Raw genomic sequence first — 13,772 nt, 5'->3', positions numbered from 1 at the left:
CCTACTTAAAAAAATTAAAAAGAAAGAAAGAAAGAAAGAAAGAAAAATATACCAACTTCCCACTAGTTCCAAATCTGTCAAACCTATTATTCACTTTGCCTACTCTTATCATCTTCTGAGTCCAACTCGTATCATACTCATTAACTCACTTATTAGTGTTATGACCCCTCTTTGTACGATTCGAGTGATTGACAAGGATATTCTCTTTATTTTCTACTGACTTACTGCGTAATCTTCTTTTGCCACTCGGCTCCATCTTTTAATATTGCTGCAAACTAGTTAGCTAAACAGAGTCACACTAGTGCGTTGGCCGTCGGAACGACTCTTGCGGCCTTGCACTTTGCTCCTTAGCCCATTTTTGTATAGACACATTCAAGGTGTCTTGCAAGCTAGGGTGAATATGAGTCAGATTAATAATCTGTGACCCAATTTGCTATCCGATTATGTTTGGATAAAGATAAATAAATAAATATATATATATAGAGAGAGAGAGAGAGAGAGAGAGATAGATAGTTGAATATAATTTTTCAGTTAGGATAAAGATACATATTAGATATAATTTTTTGGATATAGATACAAATATCAAATATCCGTTTTATCGGCATATATTTTGATTAATTTGTAGTTTTTAGTTTGCTCATTTAAACGATGAATATTGATATTGTTAATAATAATATTTCTGATTTTATATATATTTAACATGCAATATTTTTAAAAAGTTTTAATTTTGTGTTAATTGTATCATAAAAATATTGTAATTCGTGTAAAATTCCATCCGTATTCGTTAAAATTCGATACACCATATAAAAATTACTCGTATCCATTTAGTTAAGATATGTTTTTAAAATTTACTATTTGTCAAATATCTGTATCCAAATTTATATCAAAAACAAAAATATGAATTCAAATGTGATTATGCTAGAAATATTATATTATAAATATTTTATTAATTTTGAGCTAAATTTAAGTGAGGTCCACACATTATTAACGATAGATTAATAGTAGACTCAAAAATGCTCAAAGAGTATTTTAATTTTATATATTCACTTATTTAAATTTATAAAATGAAGCGAATAAAAATTGACTTTAAAGTAAGTTTTATAGCAGTTAAAAAAAATAAAAAGGAAAAAATTTAGCACTATATTAAATATTTGAAAAATATTAATATAATTATAAATGTTAAATTTCTTATCTGCTTTGTGCCTTAAAGTTCCATGCAACATGCGTGCCTGTTGAGGAATTTGTATTAAGGATAGTGTTCAAAATTAGACTAGAGTCTTAAATTTATTTACTAAATGGGATTTAATTTACTATATTTTTAACAAAAATACTGAACTGATTAATGCTTTTAAAAACGCTAATCAGTTCAGCATTTTTATCGTCAGATAATTCTTTTCTTAAACCGGTGAAAGATTAAATTTAAAAAAATTATATACATAAAATACTAAATAAATCAGCGTTTTAGGATTAGATAAAAATGCCGAACTGATCAGTGTTTTTACTTAGGAAAAAAATGTTGATTAAATTTGAGGATAGTCCTGGTAAAAAAGGTTTTAGAACGGGGCTACTTTGGTCAAAAACTCACAAACTTACAGAACTCGTTCGGGTCGAATCATCGCGATTTCCGACCTGGTCTCTCGAGTCAATTCGAGAATACTACGAACAAGATGAGGGCCAACTCACTCCTCTCCACCATTTCCCTTCTAAACCCCATCGCCACCGTTACTCCCAATCCCTCGCTTCCACGATTCCTTCCATCTCTCTTCCGCACCCGCAAGATTCTCTCAGGTCTCTCTCTTCCTCTCCCCTCCAATTGCAAATAAACAACGCTGATTTGATCTCTCCTTGAATCATGATGCCGATTTGGAGAATGCTTTTCTAGATAGACTTGCAAGGATTTGTTTTTGTTTTTTTTTTCCGTCTTCTTTCTCTTGCGATTTTTTCAGAATTTTTATTTTGGAGTTCTTCCTGCTTAGTTCTAGTCGTGTTATAAAGCCCAGATAATGCTGATCTTTATTGTTATAATCCCATTACGGGCGATGGATAAGTCATGCCTAACTAAGGATCTACACTAGTGCAAAGAAAGCTTGTTATATTCTCCAAATGACTCTTCTTTCCTTGATTCATATTATTACATGCCATATTCAGCTATAATTTCAGATCTATTCAGTGTAGCTTTTGCTATGTGTTTCTTTGCAATAAGAATAGTGAAAAAAGCGAATGTGCTTGTTATCAATTTATCGGCATGTGATGTAGGATATCTATGATCTGTACCAGAATTTTGTTTTATTGCTTGTTTATCACTTAACGGGAGATTTTGAATGATATGCAGGGAGAAACAAGTTGCTTGGTCGAGCTGACAATTGCCGTTCTCCTTGTGTCCAGCAATTGACGGCAGTTATGGGTTCATCAAATCATTCTGAAGAGTTTAATAGAAACCTTCATGCACATATAGAGCCTTACAGTTCAGGATTTCTGAAGGTCTCAGAAATCCATACATTGTACTGGGAACAATCAGGGAATCCCGACGGGCATGTGAGTATGCATCACTTGTATTGTTCAAACAAAAAACAAAACTTTTCTTTATAGTTCTCAGACCTTTCCACGCGTTCCAGTGTAGATCTTTTTTGAATGATCTAGATATTTTGATGTTCATCTCATGAGAAATTATAGGAAATATGCATGGAATAGTCTAAAGATGTTTAAGTAGTCCTATAATATGAAGTTTGAATAACTTTCATGAAAGAATTGTTGGTTGGACCTATCCTTGCTTTCTCTATAGTAGAGACATCTATTGACCAATGAGAAGATACAATCCAAAGTCAGATGGTCTAGAGCTGAGCTTTTATAATTTTATTAGTTTTGATATTCTTGACTTGAAGAATGTCTTTGTATTTTTTTTTAACATTGGCATCAAATTCATCCTTATCTTTTCTTACCCTTAGTTTTGTTGTCATTTTTGTACTCTATTTGACAAATCCTACTTATTGCTAGCCTGTTGTCTTTCTTCATGGGGGTCCAGGAGCTGGTACCTCACCCAGTAACAGAAGATTCTTTGACCCAGAGTTCTATAGGATCATTTTGTTTGATCAGGTGCACTTTTGATCTCAAACTTTCGATATCTTTAATTACAAGTTAAAGAAATTCATTCTTCATTTCTTCTATTTCTGTTTCCAGCGTGGTGCAGGGAGAAGTACTCCACATGCCTGCTTAGAAAATAATACAACTTGGGACTTAGTTGATGACATTGAAAAGCTCAGAGAACATTTAGACATTCCAGAATGGCAGGTAATTTTGCCTCATATGGTTGTTTTCTTGGTCATGTTGTCGAGCTCTAACAAATTTCAGAATAACGAAGGTATTTGGTGGTTCCTGGGGAAGCACTTTGGCCCTTGCATACAGCCAATTACACCCTGACAAGGTGAATAATTAATTGTCTTCTCATTATTATGCATCTTCTGAGAGGTTGAGTCTCTGCTTGGTCCATCATTATATAGCTATTAGAGATATTTCTGACTTTCTTCCAAGTAGAATTACTGTCAACAGATCTTTTATGCTGCTATGTTAGGTCACTGGTATTATTCTCAGAGGCATTTTCTTGCTAAGGAAGAAGGAGCTTGATTGGTTTTATGAGGGTGGTGCAGCAGCTATCTTCCCTGATGGTATGATGTTTTAGGCTTGCTTTTATTTCTTGGAGTAATTTTTAGCTCTAGCACAGTAGCACCCTATGCACAGCTTGATAAATAGATGTTTCTTGATTTGACCTCCTTATTTTTAATATCTAAAGAAGGCACCATTAATTATAATATTTCAATTATATAATTTATGGGTTATCATATGAACAAATTATTGAATTAGCGAAACCATGCTCACCGGCTCAGATGCCCTTAACTATTTAGTGTTGACTTCTCCTGGCATTCTGCTCCAAACAAATCTAGTAATTCTTTTGTTAGGATTTCCGCCTTCCATACATCTTAACTGCAGAGCTTTCTTGCTTTAATTTGCTTTATTGTCAGATCAGACCTTTCTTTTGTGCTGATATTTAATGGGAGGACTGCAGCATGACAACCTAAACCCAATATATACCCATCTCTTAGACCCACCTTTATACTCGAGAAAACCATGTCCAGTTGGGTCTGCATGATGTGCCCTAGTGAATGACTCACATTGTTGCAATGTCTGGGATAGGCATGATTTACCCAGCATTACCTTCATTATTAGAGGTGCTACTTTTATGCTCGAACCCATGGCGATTTGAGTGCAAGAGATAAGCCTTAACAGCTAGCACACTAGGTGGTAGCACTGAGAGCTTCTGTCATATGAACTCACAGTTGTATTTTTTTGAAGGGCGACTGTCTTGAAAGGAGTAATAGATGTAAATAACGACATATTTGCAGCCTCTTGGTTTCTTATATATTTAGTTATTTTTTCCATGCAACTATGCTCCTGCAGCTTTTCTGTCTCTTGTTTCATGTAAATAACTATATACCTGCAGCATACATTAGTGCAGATCTACATTTATATGGCAGATCAGTTGTTCATGCTTGAAATGTTGCTATTCACATGAATTTTCAGCATGGGAACCCTTTAGAGATTTCATTCCAGAAGATGAAAGGGATAATTTTATTGTTGCATATAGCAAAAGGCTAAATTCTCCTGATATTGGTGTCCAGGTAAGCACTTACTTTTTCTCTCGACAGTGATAGAAATTCTATGAATGTGGTGTCCTTAGTGCTTGATGTTCATATATGCCTATGCTTTTCAAACATACTATACTAGGAATGAGATGTATATTTTAAGTCTGAGTGACCCCTAATTTACCTGCATCTTAAGAAGGTCCTGTATCTTTCTCATTCAGGTTCAGGCTGCTAAAATTTGGACAACATGGGAGATGATGACTGCACATCTCATTCAAAATGAAGAAAATATCAAAAGAGGGGAAGATGATAATTTCTCACTGGTAAGTCCTTTTCATGTGTTCATATTATTTAGTCACAGTCTTTTTCTAACTTCAACTTATTTTGATCTATAAACCGGATCCCCTCACTGTTCAAGTTCCGGATGAGCAAAACATAGTTGGCTAAATAATTTGATTCATATGCTGTAACTTGTTTAAAAACATGAATTTTCTATGCCCAGAAAAGGAAAACAGCTGCTGAAAAAATTGGTTAGTGGCCACCTCATGTTTTAGTTTGCTACTGCCCGAACTTGTAGTCATCTTAAATAGTTTTTCCAAAACAAATTAGTAAACTTTAGTACTGTGTTCCAGATATAGGCTCACTACCTTGTTTGAGCTATTTTAATCTATGTTGCTGCCAAGTTTAAGAGACTTTATGCATTATGGGTACAATGCGGAGTAACAATTATTTAAAACCATATTTGTTCTGTGGGTTATTATCTTTACAGTTCAAACTGCTGCTAAACAGAAGCTACTAACCTCCTTTCCTTTTTCTGTAAGTTCAAGTGATTTGATCTTCTATTACAAAATTCTAATGTTATTTTGGCTTTTTCAGATATCCTTGACAACTATAGAATGAAGCAATATAATGTACTAGATAAATTGATAAAATGCAGAATGTTTATTGTGTCCTAAAAGTATGTTGACTTTCAAATTAAATGACATAAAATGCGGAACGGTTATTGTGTCCTAAAAGTATGTTGACTGTCAAATTAATGACATCTTTATGTTTGGCATATTTGTCCATGCCATAAATGTGGATAATGTGCGCTTTGTTATAATTCTATCATGCTTAACCATACGCTACATATAATCTTGAGAAAAGGTCTGCTTAAGTAGTCTGATTTCTTGTACCTTCTTGCAGGCATTTGCACGGATTGAAAACCATTATTTTTTGAATAAAGGTTTTCTGCCCTATGATTCATACCTTTTGGACAATGTTGATAAGATTCGCCATATTAAAACTGTTATTGTACAGGTATTATTTTCTTATTTTGCCAAATAGAGATGAATTTATTCTGCATTTTTTCTTTTCTTTCTTGTGTTTACTGACTAGCAACTACAGTGTTTGGTGCTCTGCTTCACTAACTAGAAACTCCAATTACTTCTGAGATAGGCATGTCCATGTAGTTTCTGCTATACCATACTTCTAAATTCTAATCATTGCCATTTGATCCAACAAACTCTTCAGAGAGTTTATAAATTCCAAGTCATAGCATGGCCAACTTTAGAGTTTAGACTGATTTATTTATATTCTTGACTAGACATTTGGCATATCCAGGTTGATTTTGTTGAGTTTTGACTTGCTTCGGCAAGATGTAAGGTCACTGGTCTAGACATTCCTTTTTGTCGGGGGTCTTGTCCTTTCAGTGCACATTTTGAATTTTGTTATAATTGAGTCCATCATCTTTCTATTTTTCATTTATGAGTACTTGAGAACAATTATGGGATACAGTGTCAGCTATCCCGGAAGACATTTTGTTGAGCTATACTGGTTCACCACATAAAATGTTTGAATTCTCATTCCTTTCTTATGCCAATGGAAATTCTACATGGTGATATTGCCTTCTTATTTGGCATGTCCTTGTATTTGCTGCATCTCACTTTGGGTGAGTTGCATTTTAGTATCCCTTTTCTTTTAATTTATCTTATGTTTAACCTCCAATATGTTATTATGAAGATATCTGCCTTCTAATACAACTTTCATGACCCTCTAATGGCTGGTTCGCCATTTTGCAAGAATGTAGGCAGCTTGTTTGGTATCTGAAAACTGTTAAAACTTGGCAGGGAAGATACGATGTTTGCTGCCCGATGATGTCAGCCTGGGATCTTCATAAAGCATGGCCAGAGGCAGAATTAAAGGTCAGAGTAGTCAAAATTGGTTCCATAATATTTAGAATACTGACAAAGTTATTTTACGTCAAATAAGAGCATCATCTGTTAAATCACTATATAATTTTGCTGAAGAAAATCTCCAATGTTCTTTGTAGGTTATTATTATTCTTTTTTCATATTGACCTTTCCTGATGTGTCTAATTCTTTAACCGTTACAAAAAGTTATTTTTTTCTTAAGATTTTGAAGAAAACAATTTACTTGTTTAAAGTTCTGTTATTTGTGAATTTCAACTGAAACTGATGTTCTCTTTTTCTTGCCACTCCAATCATTGGTATGAAAGTTGCGCTTACACATTATTTTGAAATTGTGCTTGCTTTCATTTTGGGAAAATGAAATACATTTTGATGGTCGATGTTAGGTCCATAGTTGATAACAAGTTTATCCTCGAGTAGACTTAAGTAGATTTTGATAACTTTGAGTTATCTATCCAAAGCCAAAATGGTTGAGGATTATTACGGTAATCAGTGATAAAAGATCTGGCTATGCTGTGTGTCTTACTTTGAATTTGGATGAGAGTGAAAACATTCTAGGCATGGGCTTATGTTATCTGCCATTGTCATTTGATAAGAATCAAAATATACTAACATTGTCTTACATATGGATGCAGGTAGTCCCAGACGCAGGTCATTCGGCCAATGAAATGGGAATCGCTGCTGAGCTGGTTGCAGCTAATGAAAGATTTAAAAGTAGATATTGAGAAAGGATATGGCTTAACTAAAATTGTCGGCTAATTAAGCAAGCCCTCCCTGTTGCATGCATTCTATTAGCTTGTTAAAATAATGTGCAAGTGAATTCCATGCTATTTATTCTTCACATTGCAAAGAGGTACGGCCGTACGGGTCCTATTGGAAACTGATAACTATGCCCTCCTCTACTTTTTTTGGTTTCTTTTTTCCTGAGTTTCAAGGGCTATTTGTATAAAAGAGCTCTTAAATTTTAGTAATAGAAGGATTAAGTTCTTGTGAGCACCTCCTATATAAATTATTATAAAAAAAAATGTATATCTAATGTAGAAAATGGACACTCCAATCTTCAGCTATAATTAGATTGATTCTGGAACCTGAGATATGCGGAAGAATGTTGTTATACATAAAACACCTACATATATTAATGGACATTTATTTTGGTAGGATGGATAGGAATTGTGACAGATCCACGTGTGAATCTGGCGCGAGAAATTTTTTCTGGATTAGGGCAACAATAGACAACAAAAAGTTTTAGAATAGATGTACGTCATTTCATCTTTCTCGAGGGATGCCAGAGAGTTTTTACGGAGGACATCATGCACCTGTGCAGTGCTATGTTAACGCTGTGTCTGCGGCTAGAAATCTAACGTCACCTGTCACTTCTCCTTGACGTTTTGTATGCTATTACCGTTGAAAAGAATTGCAACTTATCCAAGGTTACTCTAACAATTAGCTTCTGTTCGATAATTACCCGTCCTCACACTGCAAGGCTTTCTTAATGTTATGCAATGTGCATGAAACGAGGGAGGTTGCAGTTTCCACGGACTCTGTCGTCAGCTTGGCTAAAGCCGAGGAGCTTGCAAGGATTTGGAATGCCACCGTAAGAAGTGAGCCTCCTTCCATCGTTTTCTCCTCTTTTCTTGATGTAATCACGAGGGACTTGGCGTCAAGCCCATCAGGAAGTATGGAGAACCCGGACGGTAATATGGTGATGTTGCTTGAGTCGCATCCAGTCATCACAGATCGCAGGCTATCGACATCCACCGGTGCATACACGATCATCGATTCATATGCATTTGTGCAACTGTCCTGAAGAACCCACATGCTATTGTTTTCGGTGGATTTTGTTGCCTGAATTCAAGCAAAGAAGAATTATAACTTTATCTGAATCAGATAGAAGCTTCAGTTGATGCTTTAGATATGATCTGAACTCACATGGACTGTAACTGAGTTACCGCGATCTTGGCCCTTCGCAAGATTCACAATAGTTTGAGTAGGGCCTTCAGATAGCATGACATCCCACTGAAATCATCAACAGAATCATCAATTTTACGTTTTATGCCGAGGTTTGATCAATTGCAGAGTGAATTCAACTATCATCAAACTATATCTTTACCTCAGTTCTTCGCGACTCGTCTTTCAAGAAATCGAAGAGAGCCATGGAGGAAACAGGCAGCCATGTTGACAAAGCTGCACAAACAATGGTTCCTTGAGGTTCTCCAGGTTCATTTATGTTCTTCCGGGATGTGAACTTGATCTCCTCGCCGTCCTTTGACGCCTTATGCCATGTACGGTACCGCGATCCGCCGATATTGCAACAAAAGCTTGAAGTCATTCTATGAGCAAGATTCAGAATACTCTTCCTTCCTACTAGTGTGGAAACTCCTGAAGGAAATAGTATGTGAGGTGAAAAAGAAAAGAATTGTTAAGCTTCGGTTGATTGGTACTGGAGTTGTTTCATTACCATTTGAATCCTTAGTTGGAACATTGGTTGCCACGAAGAAAACCAGCCTCTCACATTGGAGTTGCAGTGTTGCCATCCAGTGTCTGGCACCAAATGCTAGGCCATTTACGACTATCGGTCGGTACATCGTCGGAATTACAGAGCTTTGGCATTCAATGTGCTCCATCCAAGTCACCTAATTTATACAGAAATCAAATATGGGCACATAGATTAACGGAAAATAGTTCTTCATTCAATTTTATCTTGGCAGGTGAAGCAACAAACTAGGAGCTAAGCAACTTACTTTGCAGTGACCATTGGCTTGGTCCTCTATGATGCAGCCAGAAGGATTCTTTCGGCATTTAACAAGTGATGCGTCTATCGTCTCTTCAATTTTATCCACGGATACATCCACAATTGCCCATTTCTCTGGGCTCAATTGCTTGCAGTACCGAACGAAGTAGAATTCTCTTGTGGGTATCATAGGTGTGAGCATTTGAAGCTCGGCAAACATCTAAAAGAAATCAAGGTAACAATGATATGTTAGTAATTTTTTTTTTAACCTTCTGTATCAATGATCAGAATAAGCCTGCATTCATGCACGGTGGGTTACAGAAATTTACCAGTTGCAATGTTCCATCCTTGCTTTCACTCTCTCCAGTATAAATAAAGTCTAAAGTGGCCGCCTTGGAGACCATGCAAGGAAAGAGTTCCTTCCATTGGTTCTGCAAGAAGTTGAAAGAGTAGTAGCTTCAGACTAGTGAAAGCTTATCTGCCGAGAACACCAATCACTTAGGAAGTTTGCAGTTTTAACTTTTTTATATTTTTCTCCGATGAACCGAATAGAAGTAGCTATATGCTGACCAAAAGCTTAAATACAAGAGTTTAAACTATTGCTGCAGATTCAAATAATTTTGAAGTACTGCAAGAAGGATTAATTCGAAACTGAATTACTAACTGTACCACATCAACGAAAGCCTGCACAAGGCGTTTGATGTCGAGAAAGACAATTCCAGTTTCCCTCGAGGCCTCAATTGATCGCTTGACCTGCCTCTTGCTAGAACCATTAGGCGAGAATTCTCGAATATACTCATCATAATTTAGTATTTCTCGACCGGTCTCGATGCTTCGGATCCATAATGGTTCCTGGGAGGAAGCCATCTTGATCAGCTCATCCAAGGCTAGCTTGGCAAGATCTAAAATCCTAGCCTTCTCGAGCCCAAAAGATCCACTGTAGCAGTCTAAGGTGCTAATGTTATTCTGGTTGGTTCCTGCAGAGCATGAGGAACTTGGCGATCCACCTCCATCTGCAATCTTTCCTTGCGTTCCTTGCAATTTTTTGATCTACATGTTGTAGAAGTTCGTTCAGAATATATGCAGTTAATAAGAGCAGCAATTAAAGCATTCATTGCATGTGAAGAAGCTACTCAAAAACATGGTAGTGCTTTACTATTCCATTATGATTTAGCTCAATCTTTCAACTATGTCATTCCTTAACTTGGATAAAGAAGTTGCATTTTATCCCTAGTGGAAGTTAATTCACAGACCTCAGCTTTGAGCCTGGCATTCTCTATGCGTAATTGCTGCTCCTCAGTAGTCATTGCAGTGTCCTTGCCTGAGGTAGCAAAGCCACAATTTGGACAGCAAGCTTTCTTGACTGTCTCCCTCATGGCGCGGTTTTCCTCTCGCAGTTTCTCCATCTCCGACTTCAGCAGCGAATTCTCATGGCGTTCCTGAATTGCCTGATGCATTGTAGCAGTTTCTCATTAGCCATTGGTTGCAACAAGATAATAAGAAAATGTATAAGAATTCATAGCATCAGCATATGGCACAAAAGTTGTTTGCATGAGTACCTTGATTTGGGTTCTCCTGTTCTGGAACCAGAACTTGACTTGCCTCGGCGAAAGGCCTAATTGCTTGCTCAATTGCTGCCTCTGCTTCTCATCTGGGTGGGGTGACTCCTTGAATAACCTGATGTTTTTGACTCAATCTCTCTTGTTAACTGAACTACTCAGTACTCACTACATGCATGAATGCTTTACTACTATAATATAGAGAAGTTATAGTATGAAAGCTAATCAAAACTCACGCTTCCATCTCTCTAATCTGTTCAACTGTGTGCCTATGATACTTCTTCCTCTTCTTCTTCTTCCTCTTATCTCCTGCCTCCTCTTCCTCGTCCTCCTCCTCCGCAGATCCATTGCCTTCGCCATCGTCATCTGATCGGTCCCCTGGACCGGTGTTCTCACTGCTGATCTCCACTGTATCCTCTCTACGCCCTCCACCGCTCCCCTCGTCCCCTTCCTCCACTTCCTCTCTAACTGCTGCGGCGTTACGAAACACACCAGCCTAATTGTAGTGCAAAAGTGAAGAAGAAGAAGAAAAAGAAGAAAGTTCATGAATAGTGACATCTCAAAACAGTTGCAAGAAGAACGCAAATAAGAGATTAGAGGATTAAGACAGTGCTAACGAGTGATAGAGAGAGTGCTGGGGATGCGAAGAAATCTTTGGTATGTGAGTTGACGTGATCCATCCTTTAGAAAACTCTATTGAGCATTGGAGAGTTAATAAGAGTTTTGAACATGGGAGGGAGTTAAAAGAGAATAAGTAGAGAGAGAGGATCTGGAATATGAAAGGTGAAATAAAGAACATACAACAAAGGGAATGATTTGAAGAAGAAGAAGAAGAAGAAGAAGAGTTTATTGAAGGGGGGCTGTTAGGATTGAATGTTAGTTACGGGTGGGAGATGTCATTATGGACAAAAAGGCCAGCTTGAGATGGTTAGCAAAGCCAAATCTTAGCTTGGACTCATAGACAAAGCTATGGGACCAATAAGAACAAGTAGAGTGCGTTCAACCTTTAGCTTTTGTTGTTCTCAGCACCACTCTCTTATGGCAATCACAACCATTGTTATATACTTAACTCATTAAAACCAAGTAACAAATCTAGTGCTTTACATAAATTTCCTTTTAATATAGAAGCACTCAAGTTCCTTCTCAATTATACTCTGTGATCCTCTAAGTTCCTATATTCCTTCTTGTGCCATTTGGTTTTCCACCTATTTCCAAATTGAGTCAGGGTTGGCAGACAGTTCAATAAACTTTGCACCACACAGCTCTCTGGCTGGACTAAAGATTGACCCTCAAGGCACATAAAATTCTTTAGATCATGGGATAGAGAGTTTGTATGGTTATTTAGTGGACCAAGCTGACTGTTCGGCACTGAATCGTGTTACAGCAGTCATTAGCATGAATGGTTGTTCAGTTGTCAGGCAATGAATTCAGGAACTGGCTGTTGTGTATCAGAATCAGATGAATGCTTGATGCGAAAAAAAGAGTACTTCATTGAAATTTTGAAGTAATAAATATGAATTCAATGCAAAAAATACATCCTTCTCACACAACACGCAACACGCAACAAGCAACAAATAGTCTCTTGAGAAGAGAAAAAACATGTGACTTCAGAAATTCTCAAGATTGATTTCATTCAAACAGATTTAAAGTTTGGATTAGGCAACCAACCAGATGACTGGTGGATGAGGTGAAAAAGTGAGTAGTTTCAGTATGTTATCCTTTAGAGTTGCAACTTATTGTTTGTGCCCTCCTAATTTCCCCTTTACAGTAATATGGTGGCCAATGAACTTACGAACTTGCATCCAAGTTATTAAAATTCTTTCCAGAAAAAGAATCAAAGTGAATAACTAGCTTCTGTCATAAAAGAACATGATACTCATGGGATATATAAATTTTGATTACTCAGTATCTCATTCTCAGAGATTTCTGTCTAACAGACCAAAAAAATGTGATATGTAATAGGAGAACAAATAAGTAATCAATGAATATTCAAGATGAATAATTATAGTAACAAGCATTTTTGCAGATTATTGTATCACTACTCACTAGTTTTAAATTTTAAACTATCTTCATATTTTAATCCTTTAGTACTTCATACGCTGATTTCTGATCATACCTCATGATAGGCTGAATGTTATGATCATATTATCTATCCATAAACATAAGCAGACACTGTTCAGTCAACAGAGTTGTTGATAGGCAGGTGAGGAATGGTAGAGGAGATGATCACATGGAATTAAGGAAACCAGCAACGCCGCCCAGAGTAATTACTTCTTTGGTTATCTATCATCTTTCTTGCAGCATTCCTTTCCTTGATGGCAGAACTACCTTTTCACAGATTTAAGGTGAAGACAAGAAAATCAACACATCAAAGAAGCCATAATTAGGATCTCCCAGCAATTTCTTACAAATTCAGAATTTTGAATTCATCACTTCATTTACTATTACACTGACAGACACTGAATTGCCATTGATCGATTTCTCCTTGGAACTATTGTTTCTTTCTTTTTTGAGGGAAAAGTCCATAGACATTGCATTCAAACTGAGAAGTATTGTTTCTTTAAAATGTGAAATCATGGCTGCAATGGAGTTCATTAAGCTGAGTCAAATTGATGTATTAGTCCTTGACTATCTCTATCATATACTGCAACAGCAC

At 36.6% G+C, this 13,772-nt stretch overlaps 2 protein-coding genes across 2 annotated transcripts; one reads left to right on the top strand and one right to left on the bottom strand.

Annotated features, from left to right (window-relative positions):
• Positions 1-1,624: 1,624 nt before the first annotated feature.
• Positions 1,625-7,822, top strand: LOC140788586 (proline iminopeptidase). Its single transcript, XM_073137878.1, has 11 exons — positions 1,625-1,788; positions 2,333-2,535; positions 2,995-3,093; positions 3,178-3,288; positions 3,359-3,421; positions 3,569-3,662; positions 4,576-4,673; positions 4,859-4,960; positions 5,823-5,936; positions 6,746-6,820; positions 7,462-7,822. The coding sequence occupies exons 1-11, from the start codon at positions 1,668-1,670 to the stop codon at positions 7,549-7,551; spliced, it is 1,170 nt and encodes a 389-aa protein (XP_072993979.1). The 5' UTR covers positions 1,625-1,667; the 3' UTR covers positions 7,552-7,822.
• Positions 7,823-7,864: 42 nt separating this feature from the next.
• On the bottom strand, positions 7,865-11,929 carry LOC140788584 (homeobox-leucine zipper protein GLABRA 2). Its single transcript, XM_073137875.1, has 11 exons — positions 11,734-11,929; positions 11,353-11,612; positions 11,117-11,234; positions 10,811-11,005; positions 10,227-10,607; positions 9,887-9,988; positions 9,568-9,777; positions 9,285-9,459; positions 8,937-9,205; positions 8,756-8,842; positions 7,865-8,671 (listed from the first exon to the last, which is right to left on the bottom strand). Exons 1-11 carry the CDS (start codon positions 11,794-11,796, stop codon positions 8,288-8,290), a joined length of 2,244 nt encoding a protein of 747 aa, XP_072993976.1. The 5' UTR covers positions 11,797-11,929; the 3' UTR covers positions 7,865-8,287.
• Between the last annotated feature and the right edge of the window lie 1,843 nt (positions 11,930-13,772).

Source organism: Typha latifolia, chromosome 5, assembly GCF_019914945.1.
Source record: "Typha latifolia isolate L0001 chromosome 5, TyphaL0001v2, whole genome shotgun sequence".
Taxonomy (NCBI): Eukaryota; Viridiplantae; Streptophyta; class Magnoliopsida; order Poales; family Typhaceae; genus Typha; species Typha latifolia.
This window is presented reverse-complemented; position numbering and strand designations above follow the sequence as displayed.

Bases quoted from the DNA above. Each gene is read 5' to 3' on its own strand.
- LOC140788586 (XM_073137878.1), top strand. From the start codon at position 1,668: ATGAGGGCCAACTCACTCCTCTCCACCATTTCCCTTCTAAACCCCATC. The intron at 3,094-3,177 runs GTGCACTTTTGA...TTCTGTTTCCAG, and splicing joins GGATCATTTTGTTTGATCAG to CGTGGTGCAGGGAGAAGTAC. The intron at 4,961-5,822 runs GTAAGTCCTTTT...ACCTTCTTGCAG, and splicing joins AAGATGATAATTTCTCACTG to GCATTTGCACGGATTGAAAA.
- LOC140788584 (XM_073137875.1), bottom strand. From the start codon at position 11,796: ATGGATCACGTCAACTCACATACCAAAGATTTCTTCGCATCCCCAGCA. The intron at 11,006-11,116 runs GTACTCATGCAA...ACAATGCATCAG, and splicing joins ACAGGAGAACCCAAATCAAG to GCAATTCAGGAACGCCATGA. The intron at 9,778-9,886 runs GTAAATTTCTGT...GATTTCTTTTAG, and splicing joins AGGATGGAACATTGCAACTG to ATGTTTGCCGAGCTTCAAAT.